The sequence below is a fragment of the Sinohyriopsis cumingii genome, chromosome 2, assembly GCF_028554795.1.
Source record: "Sinohyriopsis cumingii isolate HCF-2022 chromosome 2, ASM2855479v2, whole genome shotgun sequence".
In the NCBI taxonomy this organism is placed as follows: Eukaryota; Metazoa; Mollusca; class Bivalvia; order Unionida; family Unionidae; genus Sinohyriopsis; species Sinohyriopsis cumingii.
The window spans coordinates 22,900,110-22,918,911 of NC_142962.1; the positions used below are offsets into that span (position 1 = coordinate 22,900,110).

The window sequence follows — 18,802 nt, forward strand, 5'->3', positions numbered from 1 at the left end:
TTTGTCCATGGCTTTATTAGCAGAGCTTCTTCACCTCCACTGGGATGTTGCATTCAACACATCCAGGGTCTTACTGGAGCACATTAAGAACCTTCTGAGAATTTGAAAGACTAGCAACACCAGTCCTTCACATCTGCTCCTGGCCAGTCAAACCAGCTAAGAAGTGGAATCATCCTGACATAGGATCCATTATTGAAGTTCCTCAAAGCCATACAGCCCCAGTCCAGGTAACAGTTGCAATTCAGAGCTCCCCTAAGCATTCGGGCCCAAGAACGGCATGCAACAAAGGCACAGGGAGGAAGTTTCTGCAGGAGGAACCTTTCAAGATGGAGACCAGTCACAGTCAAGAATACCAAGACCCAGCAACTGGGCAGTCTCCATTTATCTTCATGATGGGCACCTTCACATACCTCTCTCTCCTCCTGATAGGAAGTTTCTCTGATTTTACTTGGATGGGGAGATCTTCCAGTTTCACACTCAGCCATTCAGCCTAGCCTCAGCTTATGAACTTTTACCAGCATCATGGGAGTTGTGGCTATCCACTTTTGGTTGGTTGGTTGATCCACATTGGTTTGATAGAATCCCGCAGACCAGATCTGATCATCGTTGGCCAGTATTGATCAGACTGGGTCTTTTAAACATCCTAAAGAGATAGAGATTACGATTGACTTGTTTACATCTGTCTCTTCTTGGGATCTTGAACTTCTCATTGGACCCAGTTCCCCTAGGCAGATTGCACTCGCACCTCTCCAATTTCTCCTTCTAGTGAACTGGAAACTATACAGGGACCCTCTGACTGCCCAGATTTCTCAAGGTCTGGATTTTTAGCATCATTTGAATTGATAAATCGGGACAGAATTGCCATGTATGTCCCTGAAACCCACTCCTGTTAGTTTGAAGATACATCAGATTCCAGGAAGAACCTGTCTTCTGCATCAGAAATGAGGGCAGTATTCATAGCCATTCAGGGTTGCATTGACAAAATAGGTTGCTGTGTGATGGTCTCCTCTAAAAACATGTTTGTAGTAGAGTACCTCGAGCGACAAGGAGGCACAGTCCCCTTTCAAAAGAACAGTACTTAGTTTTATTGGAAATTATGAGTCAGTTTCTCTCCTTTGCCAATCCTGTTTCTTATCCAAAAACCAGTTTCCATCAGTTGCTCCACTCTGATGCAACTGTTTCCTGACCGATATTATTTGAACTGAGATGGAGGTAAGAGGTAGCATTCTCCAGTTTTTGTATCAGTGGTCCTTTCTTTCCAGAGGGATTTATGCCAAAGAGAGTTCAGTTTGACCTGGTGGGACCTATATCAGTAGTACAACAGGTTACCTTCCCATGTCACTCAGCAACTTTATTACAATGTGCATTGCTTTACTTATGCTGGATTTGTTGGGACAGATAGTTTTCTAAAGACTGCTTGCATTCATTGACCTGTGCTGATCCTTGCACACATGTAACCAGAAACTTGAATCTGCTTCAAAATGTGTGGAGACCAGAGCCAGGGCAAACTGTGGTGTAAGGGGGTATAACTTCTACCACATCTTACCTATCCTCATAACATATTATAATTGGTAAATGTATCAGAAGAACTGAATTTAGTAAAATATGTTTAGTTTATAATAATTACCCATTCATGATATGAGCACAACCTCCCATGCTCTCCATGCAGTTACTGAACGAGAAGTGCATGTCCACTCCACTAGTAGCAGGTAATTTAAAGCATTTGGTGCTAGTAACCTCTACCCAAGGTGAAACCACTCTTGTCTGACTTCTGCCTCATCAAGCGTACAACTATCTTTTGCACTTTTGTTCAGAAAACAAGCCAGAAGACATGTTTCACTTTTTTTTATTGTGGGAGATCTAGATTTCTAAGGTAATGGATGTTCTAACATACTATGATCAGGTAAGTATTATTGAAGAAACATTTTACTTTACATATTAATTAGATTAATTATGCAGTTTTTTCTTTGTATGATTTGATACTGTATTGATATGAAGTAGAGGAGTAGTCATTTTAGAGAATGCAGCATGGTTGTCATGCCAGTAATGATTAGGTGCTTCAGAATAGCTTGTGTCCGAATGTTTAAAATATCCTAATGTTAAGTGTGTCTTTGGGTTGGAATTATCCCACAAAAATACATTATTGCATATTCATAACTTCTTCTTTCAGATAAAATCTATGTTGAACTTACCATTCTACAGGCAAAAGATCTGGTAGCAATGGACAGGAATGGTAAGGTCCTATTTGTTTTAAAATGTGACCATTTGTGTATACATGGTATATAGAAAAATGAGAAGTCCATCATGCTACATAAATTGAAAATATTACATACTGCATCTAACTACTAAATGATTTACTACTTAAGAACATATCTTTTATGATAATTTTCTTCAAAATTTAAACTTTTTACACCTCAGAAATTCTTTAAGTTTGTCTTGTTCATATAGTAGTGCAAGGCATATGTACCAGATTTTTGTCAGCAATTATTCTGGAGTGTCATCAAGACTTTGTGTAGGAGTTTTGGAAAGTAAAATAGTGAGAGAATATATCATGGCATTGTTTACAAGACTGACATGGTTTTCTGCACAAGCCTTTTGGATATGGAGAATATGCCATGTTTTATTGTCAGAAGTGTTGTGTAAAATGTTATGGAAATATAAACAGGAAAAACAATATGGTTTTTATCTTCATTTGGCTCACTGTTTATCTGCTTCTTCCATCTGACAGGTTTTAGTGATCCATACTGCCAAGTGATGATGAACAACAAACAGCTGTTCTGCACCAGTGTCAAGAAGAAGACCCTTTTCCCAAAGTGGAATGAGAGCTTTATGTTTGAGATGAAGGAGGATATCGGCATGATTGAAATTGTGAGAATGACAAGGAGTGTTATAATTTAATGATTTTAACCGTCATCTATTACCTCTTTATGAGCTATTGATGAGATATGAGGCCTGTGTTGCTTATGATAGACATGTCATTGCCCCTACATCATGATTTTTTATGAGGACAGCGTATCCTTGAGGATAAAATGTGTTCAGTCTAAAAGATAGGTACTTGTTGAAACAGGATAGAAACTGAATGGATTTAGGATCAAGTGAAAACACCAAACACCATGTATGAGAATGAACAGAAATTTATTCAGTGAAGTATATGAGTTTTAAAACTATCACAATGCATATAAAGGAGACAATTAAATGAGAAGATATATATATATATATATATATATATATATATATATATAAAATAAACATGTAGACCCTAATAATGATTTGCTTACACACTATGACAACTCAGTAGAGATCTAACTAGACTCATGAACATAAAAAAGAGAACCATTCATCAAATGATGTCAAATGACCATACTGTGAATATGTAAAAGAAAAATAAATGTGTACAGTTCATATAACCATATACTTTATTACAGAAATGAGGATGGTTCATATAACCACATGATATAAAGATGAGCACGGTTCATATAACCATATATTTTAAAAGAAAATGAGTACAGTTCATATCAACATATGATTTAAAAATGAGTATGGTTCATATGACCATATGTCCTTATGATCAGAATCCATAATTCAGTGTATTTTGGCACAATTTGGATTTCACATCCTTTGATGAATATACACTGCCACAGATTATGCTGCCAAACTACCAACTACACTGACACATTGCCATTTATGCTGGTACATTTTCAGCTCTGTAATGCCACACTGCCAGCCCTATGCTGCCATGCTGCCAGCCCTTTTCTGACAGACCTTTTAGCTAGAAAAAGACCAAACTAGCCAGCATATTATATTGAATAAACATTATTAATAATAAAATATATAAATCTCAGCAAACCAGTGAATCTCTTAGAAGACAAAAAATGAATGAAACCAGAGCCAAAAGAACCCAAAATTTGTATGCACAGTTAAAACAGTGACAAGATAATGTCACAGACAAGCACTGTTCACCTACCACAAAGATAAACTTAATGCTTTTTATGTTTAAATATCACCATGGTTGTCTCACCATGTGACTCTTACCTACCTTACTGGTGCATATATGAATGTGTAGTGTCCAGGGGAATTATAAACACATTAACATGGAACAGATGTGAACACCAGTCAGTACTTTTATATCAATGTACAGGCCTCATAAATGATCTGGGGTGACCCCAGTTATCATCAACACCATCTTGACATGTAATTGGCCAATATCAACATTCCACATGCCAACTGGATCATTGAACTTTGGAGAGGTCTGATTGGCAACTGTTGTGGAAGAAAGCAGGAAAATAGTGGTACCAGGGAGATTCTAATGCTGCTGAATCAGCAATGCGTATAACATGTACCTGACCAAAAGAAACCATTTTTTCAGATAAATGTTTGTCATAAAACTTACTATGGCAGTTATATGTGTAACATTAATATGTGTCATGGCTGCTTCCTTACAGTTCATCATGAGAAATAAACCAGTTTTGATTCAAAGAGTTTGTAAATTCAGTTTTCTGATTGCATTTGTTTGTATTATACATGGACTTTGAAAACTGAGAAGAAGCAATGAAACAAGTGAGTGGTTTATTCAGTTTTATTTCAGATCCTTCCAGGGGTACTTTGGCTACATAACAGAATAAGTTGTTTTTCAGATCCTTCAGGGGGCACTTTGGATGCATAATAGATCCAATTGTTGTACAGATCCTTCAGGGGGCACTTTGGTCGCATAACATAATCAATGGTTGTACAGATCCTTCAGGCGCACGTTGGATGCATATTGGAATCAATTGTTATACAGATCCTTCAGGGGGCAATTTGGCTTCATAACATAATCAGTTGTTATTAGATCCTTCAGGTGGCACTTGGTTTTGTAACAAAATTGGTTGTTTGTACAGATCCTTCAGGGGGCACTTTGACTACATAACATAATCGGTTATACAGGTGGTACATCTGTAATTATAACAAGTTTATGTGAAATTATATCTTGTAAAGATATATGTCATTCATAATATACAGGAGAAAGTTGAAGCTTCACAGTGTTTCAGATGGTTTAGACTAGGCCAATAACAATTGTCAGAAATTAGGACACCCCAAAAAGTTTCAGGGCATATTAGTAAATACTAGTAATTTATTATTGTTTGTAAATCTGGTACAGAATCTGTAACTATTAATGAAATGCAATTTCATCTGTATTTTATGTAAAGAAATTAAATTACAATTCAAGTATAATACTCTTTTTACTCAGAAAATTGGCAAAACAAAAAACATGGAACAGTATATTTCTAAGCAGGATTCATTCTTTATCTGCAGGAAACATTAATTACATGACTTCTTTTCCGGCACTAATATGCCACTGATGTATTTTAAAATTGTAATTATTTCCCTTTTTACACATGATCTACCATATACGTATAATTGTTTCTTTTGAAATTTTCTCTTTGCCAGTTCTTATTCAAAATATACTCATTAGACACAAAAATAATGAATATGGCTGGTAATGGTGATTACTGATAAGTATTTCAAAAGTTGACATATTCTTTCATGAATTTTTCTCAGAAAAGCTGCTTGTATCTGCCATGTCTTGTAAAATTGTTGTTTAAATAAAAAATAACACTGACTTGGGACTATCCCCACCACAACCCTATTTGGTTTCTGAATAAAAAATTGTGAGAATAATATTTATGTTTCAAGTTTGAATGGTAAATTTTACTGTTTAAAACCCTAATGTGATCAAAATTGAATAATGGAGAGTATTTATGGATGTTTAATGCATGGGATTTATTGTATGCACATGAAAGATGTTCTAAAAAAAATATATTTTGAGCACAGTTTAAATGATCATTTAAAAGTTTACAAACATGTTTGTGGTAGACCATGTGTAAGAATACCTTGGAAATATTAACTAATATTACACTGGATGGATACAGACTATTTAAATAATAATGAAGAGAACACAAATTCATGTTGCTAGTGATTAATTATAACCAGCATAATTTTTACAATTACTAAATGAAGAGATTGGAAAAGTTACCAGAAACATACTTCGAGACCTCTAATTTTGAATTTTGCACCATTAAAACTAATTGATACTTTTTGTTGCAAGAATAAATGATAACTGTAGTTAAAAATATCCCAACTAACTGAGACCATGCCATAGTACATCAAAGCAGATAAAATTGCAACCAACACACAGATTTATAGTATGATTTAGGATTATACAACATTTTCAGATCATAACTCTTGAGGAGATTTCTCCATTATTTTAAACATTTATAAAATTGTTCTGGTTCTTTTATTTGGTCAAGGATACCGTGCAGTGTACTAATGTAAACAAGCTGCATCAGACCTACACACAAATGACATCAATTAAATTTTAATTATTGGATAATCCATTTAAAGTCCCCACTGAAATGTCAGTCAGTCATGTAAGAAATTAATCATTTTCCAAGGACAGACACACATATGAAACACTGATTCATGATTCAGTCATTGTCCATGGACAGACACTTGTCTGAAACGCTGATTCGCGATACAGTCACTGTCCAGTGATGGACACTCATCTGAAACATATTTTCATGATACATTGTGCAAGGACATAAACTCATCTAAAACACTGATTAATGATACAGATTTGCAAATGCAGGATGAGAAAAAGGCCTAATTATAGCTCATAATCATTTTAAAATGCTTACTAGTAATTTATTGTTAAAAGGTGCCCTCTAATTATAAATCCTTTCATACAAAATTTTAGTTTTATATCACAGCATCTGTTAAAAATGGTATCCTGTCTCTGTACATGTTCATTTAAAGTAGAGGTTTCAGGAAGTTAGCAGCAAATTAATTTTTTTGCAAGGGATCACTTAATTTACTAGACAGAGAGAGAATCTTTTTCAGTACTATCTGAATGAAAATCTCATCATGTATAAATTCTATAATAAAGGATACATTTAAAATATAGCTTTGTCTTTACATGGCAATATTATTACAAAACAATTATATATATATATATATATATATATATATATATATATATATGATAAATTTATTTTATGTGTATATATAATGTATATAATGTTGTACATAACATAAAAATTAAGTTGTAAACAGCATTATAACATCCAATTGAATTTTTCCCTAAATGGGATTATCTCAGACTGTCCATTCTAGAAAGTAACTTCCTCTTTTTCAGTTTCTGTATGACAAAGATGTAATTTCCAAAGATTTCCTTGGGAAGCTTACTCTGACTTTGGAGCAAATGAAGGAGTTGTCACACAAGGTAAAATCATATTTTTATTTTCTTGTTTCCTTTTTTTGATGCCAGACTAAATTTTATTTTTCAGATATGTTACTCATTCATAATAGGTTCAGAATACACCCACAACCTGACAGATTAAGCCCTAGAAAGTTACAAACGACCTTCACAATGTCCTTCACTTGTTTTAGCAATAAAAGTGCTTAAGTTTTGTTAGCTTGTCTCAGCAAAAGACTTGAGAGGGCTTCCATTGTATTGAGAGATTGACAACAAATCCCATCAGTTTGTTAACACATTAACCCCTGGAAGTTTTGTCATTTTCACCTGAAAAACGAGTAGGAAACACATTTTGAAAGCTATTTCTGAATAGATCTGACAGCACCAAATCCCAGGTGATCTTTCAATAGCATATTGCCTAGTTGTGTTAGAAACATCATTTTTCATTGGCTATTTGGCTCACGCATGAGCAGAAGGGTAAAAGTTGGAGTTCTTTTCTTTCTTTTTTTGGTGCTAAACGGACCCTTTATTTTTGTATCGAGACCACTCTTTATTCCAAATGCCCATCTTATCTTACTTTTTGCAAAGGCTCTTCTGACTGTTTGCAGCTGGACACAAAATCAGATTCCGACCACAGGCGAAATTTGGGTTGAAAAAAGTCAGGTCAAAAAAATGAGGTTTTTTTTATCTGTATTTTGTAGTGCAACTAGATATTCCAGATTATTTGGTATCATTGTAGAGCTACATCTGTCTACCTTTCTATAATACCACCCACTTTAGTGTATCATGCATGACCATGACGCTACAGAGCTCGGCAGTAGGCTACTACCTCCTGCCCCGTTAAGTCGTCGCTAGGGGTTAATACGTTAATTATGATATCCTCTCAAGCATGATATGTAAATTACTTACAAGGACAAGCAGATATGGAAACACATGCACAAAAATGCAGATGCCATACATATTGCAGCTGACAATGCATCTTTCTTAATATTTTCTGACGTCTATGTCACAGCAGGCTGAAAGATTGCCAGCCAAGAAGAAACTTTAGCGATCTCTGTCATCACAGATTTTTCACACAGCTTCAGCCCTACAATCGTGGCATAACCTGTCAGGTCAATACCAACATGATATGGTGACCCAACTATCCCAGAACAGTTCATCACTGCATACAGATTCTGGTACTGGTTATATTGATCATTATATTGATCAGTAGATTTAGGCACCATAAGTCAGTCAGACCCAGACTGCAACTCCATCTTTGGCCCAGCCTTGACCTACACCATCCACCACTAGTTCTGGTTATAGTAATTTGTTTTCCTGGTATATCCAGTGACTCAATACAGTGTTGGACACCTGGCACATCAGGTTCAGTCCCAGCTTAGTCACAAGTGCCCAGTATAACTTGTGCCAGATTTAGTGAACCATTTTCCCACACTGTACAATACTGACCCTGACTTGCACCAGACAGATTCATCACCAGTCCTGTCCCCATCATAACCCAATACCAGTAACACTCCATAACATGCATGGAAATCACTCTATCCCACCATGGTCAGACTCCCAATTTTTCATAATCCCTGACACCATGCTTCTCCATCATAGTTGTCACTATCTTTGCATGAGGTTTCATTGCCACCACACTCCTATGAGTTTGAAAACTTATGTTTACAAGCTCCACCTTCCTTTATCAATCCAACATTATCCAGGGAAGACCCAGCTTTTCTTGCGTTGATTTAAATAGTTCTTTTGTGTCTACCTCTTCAAGCTCCATTATTGGCCTTTAAAAAAAAATTCAGCATCCATCAGTCTCCTAAGAACACTAAACCTGTCTCTTTGAAAACAGCTTATACAGTATGGTAGAGTTGCTGACATCTTGCATTGCTTTGAAAGCAACTTGAAGACCCAGTCATCAAAGGCCTTGCTTTTTGCATCATTAACTCCTGTCAAATTTTAGCCTAGAATTTTTGCGTGACACATATACCAGACTTGTACACTGAGGTCATAGGTGTCAACAAAGACTTTGCAGGACTGCAAATGGTGAAACCTTCCACTTTGTGCAGAAATGCATTGTCCTTGGGCAACAGCCAGCTTGCAGCATCATATTGTTTCTATTTGACTTGGTCTCAGTGGCTCTATTTCAGTTATCAGAACATAGCCTAGATCCATTTAATATGCCTGCTGTAACTTAAATGCTAAGACCTCCACTTATCGTTTTTTGCACAATAAATTTAGCTCAATACCATGTGCTTAAGCAAACTTTGTTAATGGCTTTCACTTGTGGTAAGGAAGAAACCTATTTATTCTGGAATCAAAAGGTCATATGTCAAGGTTACAGTGACTGAAAGAAAAAAGTGGTCTCATCATGATAGCTTTAATTCTAGACCGTATATGATAACAAAGTTTTTTGGATGGCTTGCACTCGTTGTAAGAAAGAAACAAAAGGATTTGGTGGTTTGAAGGTGATAGGTCATGGTCACTGCAACAGAAACAAGAGAGAAAGTTTTGTTAACTTAAATTACAAACTACAAATGGCATCCATTTTCAAGATGGCCTGTCAGTTATGGGAAGGAAATATTAATTAGTTGTTGTGGTAGACTTCTTAAAGGTCATGGTCACAAGAATCCAAATTAAGAAAATAGTTTTCTGCATTAAATCATCAGCTTCTTAAATGGCTTCATAAATGGTTTTCCTTTGAGGGTAAAGGAGAAGCTAATTGCTTTTAGGGCTATAAGGTTAAAAATCACTCTGACCCATAGGTTACAGCTAGTCCTGCTAGTGCCTGAACATCATTTGGGTTTTGTAATTTACCATTTCAGGTACTCTTCATTTACTTGTCCTGAGAGTATTTTCTTTAAAATTTTCCAGATATCTTGATAGTATTCTTATGTTGAGAAAGCATCTAAAAGTATGGTATTTCTATACATACCATGTTCTTCTATGAGCCTGCTATTTTCTTTTTTGTTTGCATCAAGTGATAACAGCAGTGGTGGCAGTAAAATGATAAATGATCTTGCAATTTCGTGTTAATATTATGTATTTAAATATTTGAAAGTCATATAACATACATCATAAAGTAGTTTGTGCATAAGACATGTTCCATAGAACAGATGGTTCTTTGTTTCACAATATTTAGGGCTACAGCCAGATCTACAGTTATCTCCCTTTACCTGATAACTATGAATACGGACAAAACATTTGGTTGGAATAAATCTTGCAGATATCATATTCTGTATCTGTAGAAAACATTTTAAGAAAAATTAAAAGTTGAAAAATCATTAGGTATATAATTTGTGGTTATCTGTACAACAGACCAGGAATGAACATGGCCAAAACTTTTAACAGATACAGGTAAATAGCACATATTGACCCTAGAGATAACTTAAGATAAATTTTTGGATGCAAAATATTAATTTCTTTCACTTTATTTGGAAAAATGTTTTTGGTCTTGAATAAGAAATTAATTTACATATATCTTCATGACACAAAGCTAGTTATGTAAAATAGTCTCACATACTTTGATAACATGTTTTGTATTTGATGACTTATGTTCAAACAAGATTATTGTGTGCTTCCATTGGTGGGCCCTGAGAGCTGATTATATCTTAGATCAACACAGTAAATATATATTTTACATTACTGCTGTTTGATAAGGTAAATATATCACATACTTCCTAATAAACACTTTTGACCCATAAAGGCATCATTATTTAATTGTTATGTTTAGAATATAAGTCTTAAGTTACATGTATAAACTTTTTTTTATAGATAGCCTGTATGAATGGTTAAGTGAAGGCTAATTCTTTTCTATTCAGCAGAATAATTTGTCCGGTAGAATATTAATCAAAAAGAGAACAAATATAATGATGTAGTAAAATCTTTGTTAGTACTACTTGTTATTTATGTTTTTCATAGGAGATTCAGAAGATGAGGATCCAAGTACTGAGTTTTATGGCTTGTATAGCCTTGAAAAGTCCTTGAATTTGATGGTTTGCCTTGAAAACTCTTCAAGTTTCAGCAAAGTTGGGTTTATTCTTAAAAACTTCTTATATTTAATGGAGGGAATATCAAAAGTAAAATGGGATACAATTTGGTGGATCAAAAGACACATGACACCATGTCTTGCTTTTCAGTGATTTGTATTTTTATTTCCTGCTTCTCATTTCCAGAAAAGTGCAACCTATGTGTGCATGAATTTCAGAGTATTGTTGTAATGTACTTGCACATGGTTTTAGATATTGCTTTATTCACAGATGTTCATGATTGTCCTAGAAGTTCAATCCTTATGCTGGGGATTGGGATGGCAGTGCCTCTTGTACATATAACCACTTTGTTGCACTTCTTTCCACAGGGTACATCAGACTGGTTTTCCTTGCAGAGGACTCAGTCTGGTCAGCTACAGGTGCGCTGCTCTGTCACTACCAAGGAAAGTGTGGTGAGTGTAGTATAGAATGTTTCAGAGATGCCAAGATGCAGCTTTAATAAACTAACTTGTCATATTAACTAATATTTTTTTCAAATGTCATTAAAGGTGCACGTGGACTTTTTATTTTGTGTTTACAACATTTTATTTATTTAGAAGAGACATGGTGCATTAAAGAACTATTATTTCTGGGAAAGATTCTTGTATGATGTCCATTCCACAAGCAGATGCTTCTTAATTCTTTAACCTCTAAGCATTTATATGTGCAAAATGTATTTGTTTACTGTATATCAGCAACTATTCAAACATTTCATTAATTTGTCCACCAGTATATGCGACGATGGTTACACATAGCATGCTTGACTTCACTTCTTTTGTTTGCTAGTAAATTAATGATTCTGCAGAACAATTTTACACAGTATGATATGGTGATGAACTATATTCAAGCAAATGACACCAGTATTCGTTGATCAAAGCTAGCAAATGTAGTCTGTTTGAGTTATTCAATGATTTTGCTGAACAATTTTACACTGTATTATATGCTAATTTACACAAGTATTCATTGATCACAGCCAGCTAATGCAGTCTGTTTGTGTGTGTCAGTGATTTTGCTGAACAATTGTACACTATATTGTATGCTAATTTACACCAGTATTCATTGATCACAGCCAGCTAATGCAGTCTGTTTGTGTTAGTCAGTGATTTTGCTGAACAATTGTACACTGTATTATATGCAAATTTACACCAGTATTCACTGATCACAGCCAGCTAATGCAGTCTGTTTTATTAGTCAATGATTTTGCTGAACAATTTTACACTGTATTATATGCTAATTTACACCAGTATTCGTTGATCAAACCAGCTAATGCAGTCTATGCTTGATAATGGTTTTGCTGAAAATTTTACACAGCATGATAATGCTAACTGACACCAGTATTCACTGATCAAAGTCAGCTGTTTCAGTCAGAAGAGCATAATATATACTTCTAGCTAAAATTACAAGTTCACAATTAGTAACCACTTCCTTGACGATTGACATTTTGACGCAGTTGTGGTCACTTGACACAAGCTGTATAGCATGATAAATGCATACTGGATAAAGTTAAAGGCACGTTTAGTTCTGCTGGAAGTTATAGCTATGTAATATGACCATATACATGCAGGAACATTGATTTACTTGTATAGTACATACAGCTTACAAAACAACAAAGCTTTCTGCAGGTTTCGAAAAACTACATATTTCTATCAAAATGGATAGCTCTTATGTTCAAAACTTCACTGCTTCATCTTAATAAATTTGTGTCTGTGTGTATGCATCAGTTTACGACCTGATAAAGGGGTCTGTGCTGGAAGGGAGGAGGGGAGAATCACAGCTATATATGATATTGACAGCCATACTTATTGAATAACATGCTTAGGTCATGGATTACTCTTGGATGCAAATCATGGCATTAATTGGGGTACACAATGTATTCATTTTTAAATAGTTGGCAAGGTTTTAGTGATTGAAAGATGTGAAAATGAATGCATTTTTTGGCATGGTACTGTAAGAGTAATGTTGGCTCTGAATCTGACAGCAATTATTAAAATTGTGAACTGTCATATATACTTGCTTATAAGTTCACTTGACTATATGTTGACTCACCTTTTGAGCCAATTTCTCTTTGACCATTGTATAAGTCAGGGTGTGTTTTGCAAGTCAGATCTGCCTTAAAGGGTGGTTTGTCAGTCAGTCATAGTTGCACTTTGGAAAAATAAGCAAGCCCAACTGGATGGATAGATATACGTGAAAAATAATGACATAACCAAAATAAAATGCAGTTATATTATTGAGTGGAATATGTCAAAAGTAATTAGATAACTTAGTTTGTCTTAATTAAATCCAGTAAAATCTATAATGCTTTACATTTTAAATATGATAAATCTATGAATTCAGTTATAGGGCACATACCAGTATATAAGTAGTTCACAATGATCAAATGCACAGTATCCAGTAATATATTAATTCACGCATCTTACAAATAAGCAGTTAAAGTTAATTCCACAATTTTTGTGATTCACAGATCCTTAAATGTCAGTATCTAATGCCATCTGGTACAAAGTCCAAGAATTCATCGTTATTGTCTGATAAAGTTATACTGTCTAGCCATTGTAAATCATCTTGGTCTATTCATTGTAAATATCATCTAACTCTATTTCCTTGGCTTCACTGTCATATGCAAGTGCTTATGAAGAGACTAAGCTTGGGGTCTGTAAGTAACACTTAGATCATATTGTATTTGAAATCTGGAAGATGTAGAGCTCTTCTTGGCACTGAACAAGTAGATGTACTTAATTCGTGGCTGGATAATCAACTTGAAAACAAGTGGGTGCTGCCTTTACAAGTCACAGGCTTGTCGCATCATGTGCACTAGCAGAAAACTGTATATAACTTTTGAAAAAGGAAAATACAACTTAATCAAAACTTGTATTGCGTCAAACAGCATATATACAGCAGACCACAAATATTAACACAAACACGGGTTGTTAGGACTTGCAGAGAACTGAAAACCTTATACTTCCTAGAAAACACCAATGGTAAACAACATTGACAGACACTTCACTTTGCAGTTGGTAGTATTTAATTTACCCATAATATTTCAAAATCCAAATAACTGTAGGTACAAGTATTGTGTATTGAATACCAACATGAAATAGATAAACAGAGTGCATACCTTATACACATTTCTGAATGGGAATAGTGGCATTAAAACATAAAATTGGAATTCACAGTATTTTTGTGTAGTGCAAGCATCATGAGTTTCCGACATTTCCCCTAGATTGATGAAAATGTTTTATGTCATGCTTATAAGACATCCCCTATTCCGCATGAACTAAATTTTCAGCAAAATGGGTTGATTTATAAGCAAGTATGTACAGTATTTCATTCTTTTGAAATCCTAACTTCATTTGTCAATTTAAGTTGCACAAATTTGTAATGATTATTAATCTTATGTTACAAATTTTTAAAAATAAACAACATTATAAAGTTACAAATTGCAAAGATGAAGACTTACATGGTCATAATATATTGCTACATAATCAAAATATAAAGAAAAGAATAAGTGCAAAATGTACCTTAGTAAACAACCTAGTCTAAACATGACGTGTGATAAAAGCATTTTATTCACATGTCAGTTATTGTATGCTACAGAGACTATTAAGTTCTATAATCTGATTATTAATTTGTTATTGGAATGTCCTTGATTTCCAATAAAGCAGTTTATTGCTTTGTACAAGAACGATCAATATCTTTGATGAAATTTAATTAAATCATTGTACATAATACTGAGTAATAAAGACAGAATTTATCACATCCAATCATTGATGACATAAAGAGTAAATGTTTTCAGTACATGCAACATCCATTTCAGGAATCAATAACAGATCCCAAGAGGAGCAAGGATGCAAGTCGGCAAATATCTCACATATCGGATGAAGTCTTCAGACAGGATTCAGTTCAGGTTTTACTGCCTAACATCCATGTTGTGTAGTGTAATTGTCTATCATACATAGTGTGTAGTGTAAATCGTCTGTGTGGTTGTCTAACATACATGTTGTATAGTGTGAATCATCTGTGTGGTTGTCTATCGTACATGTTGCATTGTGCAAATCATCTTTGTAGTTGTCTATCATGCATGTTGTATAGTGTGAATCATCTGTGTGGTTATCAATCATACATACTGCATAGTGTGAATCATCTGTGAGGTTGTTTATCATGCATGTTTTAATGTGGGAATCATTTTTGTAGTTGTCTATCATACATGTTGTATAGTGTAAGTCATCTTTGTAGTTGTCTATCATACATGTTGAATAGTGTGAATCATCTGTGTTGTTGTCTGTCGTACATGTTGTATAGTGTAAATCATTTTTGTAGTTGTCTATCATACATGTTGTATAGTGTAAGTCATCTTTGTGGTTGTCTATCATACATATTGAATAGTGTGAATCATCTGTGTTATTGTCTGTCATACATGTTGTATAGTGTGAATCATCTGTGTTGTTGTCTCATACATGTTGAATAGTGTGAATCATCTGTGTTGTTGTCTATAATACATGTTGAATAATGTGAATCATCTTTGTAGTTCTCTATCATGCATGTTGTATAGTGTAAATCTGTGTAGTTAGTGTGAATCATCTGTGTAGTTATCTATCATACATGTTGAATAGTGTGAATCATCTGTATGGTTGTCTGTCACACATGTGGAATAGTGTAAATCGTCTTTGTAGTTGTCTGTCATACATGTTGTATAATGTGAATCATCTGTGTAGTTGTCTGTTCTACATGTTGTATAATGTGAATCATCTGTGTAGTTGTCTGTTCTACATGTTGTATAATGTGAATCATTTGTGTAGTTGTCTATCATACATGCTGTAGTGTGAATCATCTTTGTAGGTATACATGTTTCCTATGTCAAATGACAACAGCAAAATTATTTATGACATCATCATCATGCAGGTAATTCTGTTTAATTTCATTTGGACCACCAATTTTTGTCATGTAAATGATAAATGTTTTATTACTGAATGTTCCCTCTAAAGGTTAAGAAATGTCGAACTTAAGGTGAATTTATTTAGATGCAAAAAGTTTTCTTCAAACGCAAAAATATGGGGGGGGGTAGCATTTATGCTTTTCCTATTTTGAACCAAGTTTAACTTTTTACTGTCATCACCAGAACTTTATGTCAAATAAGATGGGATAGAATGAATCTGTAAGTTGGTTAAATATCTGTCACTAGATTTATTGACAACTTATATTTGATTTTGGTTCTTTTGATCAAATTTAAATTCTGTTCTGTTGCCAGATTTGTAGGTTTTAATGTTGATTCTTTTTACGTCCTGTCAGAAATTATGCATTTCAGTGAGTATGATTCTACCCCATAAAAATTTGGTAAATCAGATATATGTTTCATGCTGCAGTGACCTTAAATTTTGCCTTGCTGTCAGTTTTTCAGTCGTTATTGGCCACAGAGTTATGCAGCTTAGGATATAAATGTATCTTGGTAATTACAACACCATGCCAAGAGTAGGTAACTGTGATTGTCATTTCATACTTAAGTGACTTTGATTATGTTTAGCATTTAGGTCAGATACTCCATCATTATTGGTCAGTCATTCAGCTTAGTATATTTATGCATCTTGGTGAACACACTGCCACCTTACCAAAATGAGGTCACATTGACTTGGTCACTCTGGTTCGTTTCGTCTTCCTCTAGGATTCTCATGCACATCTTACAACAGATGTATTTAAAAAGTTGGGATAGTGTGGCATTCTACTTGAAATGATGGTTAAGCTTTATTTTACACAGTGCACACAAATATATGTGTACCCTGTCTTATTATATATTGCATACAAATATATGTGTACCCTGTCTTATGACTCATTGTATACAAATATATGCTTACGTTGTCTTATGACTCATTGCATACAAATATATGCTTACCTTGTCTTATTACACATTGCATACAAATATATGCTTACTTTGTCTTATTACACATTGCATACAAATATATGCTTACCCTGTCCCTATTACATATTGCATTCAATATATGCTTACCCTGTTTTCATCATGAACAAACCTTTTAAATGATACATAAGCCTTATATTACACATTGCATACAAATATATGCTTACCCTGTCTTCTCCAGACTCAAACCTCTCAAGTGTCCGACACTGTGGCAAACTCCCATTCCTCTCCATCACAAGCGCCTGCAACAACACCATCTAAATCAACAGGAAACAGTCCCATTGTTTCACCTGTTAACGATGTCATCAAATCAGCAACATTACCACGAGCCTTAGGAGTTAATGCATCATCTCCAGTTAATGCAAAATTTGACGCCTCACCTCAAAATCCAAGTCCCTCTTCCCAATCCAATCGAAATGAGACTGGCCTAGATTTGACACCAGCCTATCTGCGTCACTCCACTTCAGATGTCAGCATGGAGAGGAAAAAAGACCATAGCAATTTTGATTTGTTATTATTATCCCCAGTAAATTCTGGTATCATGCCATCAGAATCGTAAGTTCCTGAAAACTTTGAATTCTATAATTAACTTTAGAATATATGTGCATTACTCTCTAACTGAATGTATAAATGTTCAGTTTCCCTTAAATATGGTACAAAAATTTTAACTAGTTTCATTTTTATTAAATCTTTGCTTTTGATATTTATGACAGAGAAATTAGAGCAGCAGCAGCAAAACATTGCAAAATATTATGTTAGGAGATAAGGAGTTAAATTTAAAATTGAGCAGTGTCACCTATGTACTGTTTGCAAGAACAGCAGTTCTTTCGAAGAGTTATTGTTGATAATTATGGCTAAAAGTAGGATTTGAAGTCTGTTTTATTCACTGTGTGTATTTTGTTTTATTCACTGTGTGTAAATACACAAGTAAAAAAATATGCTGAGATCACAGATGTAAGTACTTTTGTAATTCTTTCCAACAACTGTCCAAATTTATTTTCTTGATCAAAGTACACTAGCATGAAGGTCTTTCATATTTTTACAAATGAAGTCAATCTGTCATCAAAGTATGGCCACTGTTACTAAAAGTAGAACCTCTTTAAATATCAGAAAGCATTTTATTAGCACTTATTTCAATACCAACTGTCCTTGCAATTTTTCAGTTAAGTAGATAGCATCAAATGAGCAATCTCAAGTTCATCTGAGCCTTTTGATTCAATTTTGCATCTTTGTGAATGATTTGATGATTATTCTTTATAAATGTAGCTTCTTTCTTTAGTTTTATCTTACATACATTTTTTCAAATATAAGATGTTTTACTCTCGGCTATTCAGTGATTACTACTGACATTTATTCCTGACATTCATAACTGGTAAATTTCAAGTTCCCATCAAAGCCTTTGACAGTTTAATAATGCAAATATTAGAACTAGAAAATAAAATTTTAGATAAAACTCCTGACATTTTACAAATATTATGACTATGGAATAAGATTTTAGATAAAATTCATGACATTTTACAAATATCAGGACTATGGAATAAAATTTTAGATAAAATTCATGACATTTTACAAATATTAAAACTAGGGAATGAGATTTAAGACAAAATTCATGACATTTTAAAAATAACAGAACTAGGAAATAAG

The 18,802-nt window shown here is 34.2% G+C and overlaps 1 protein-coding gene and 1 long non-coding RNA gene across 4 annotated transcripts in view; one reads left to right on the plus strand and one right to left on the minus strand.

The window, feature by feature from the left end:
• The window catches only part of LOC149804462 (extended synaptotagmin-1-like), a 201,036-nt gene that overhangs the window by 147,780 nt on the left and 34,454 nt on the right, over positions 1-18,802 (plus strand). For all 3 annotated transcript variants that reach the window (XM_089940669.1, XM_089940671.1, XM_089940670.1), the window contains 6 exons: positions 2,171-2,233; positions 2,729-2,868; positions 7,172-7,258; positions 11,580-11,663; positions 15,065-15,154; positions 17,340-17,713. In XM_089940669.1, coding sequence (XP_089796795.1) covers positions 2,171-2,233; positions 2,729-2,868; positions 7,172-7,258; positions 11,580-11,663; positions 15,065-15,154; positions 17,340-17,713 — 838 coding nt within the window. The remainder of the gene's footprint in view (positions 1-2,170; positions 2,234-2,728; positions 2,869-7,171; positions 7,259-11,579; positions 11,664-15,064; positions 15,155-17,339; positions 17,714-18,802) is intronic.
• Positions 17,497-18,802, minus strand: part of LOC149804463 (uncharacterized) — a 48,216-nt gene continuing 46,910 nt past the window's right edge. Inside the window, exon 3 of the long non-coding RNA XR_016415757.1 lies at positions 17,497-17,619. This is a non-coding gene — a long non-coding RNA (uncharacterized LOC149804463). The remainder of the gene's footprint in view (positions 17,620-18,802) is intronic.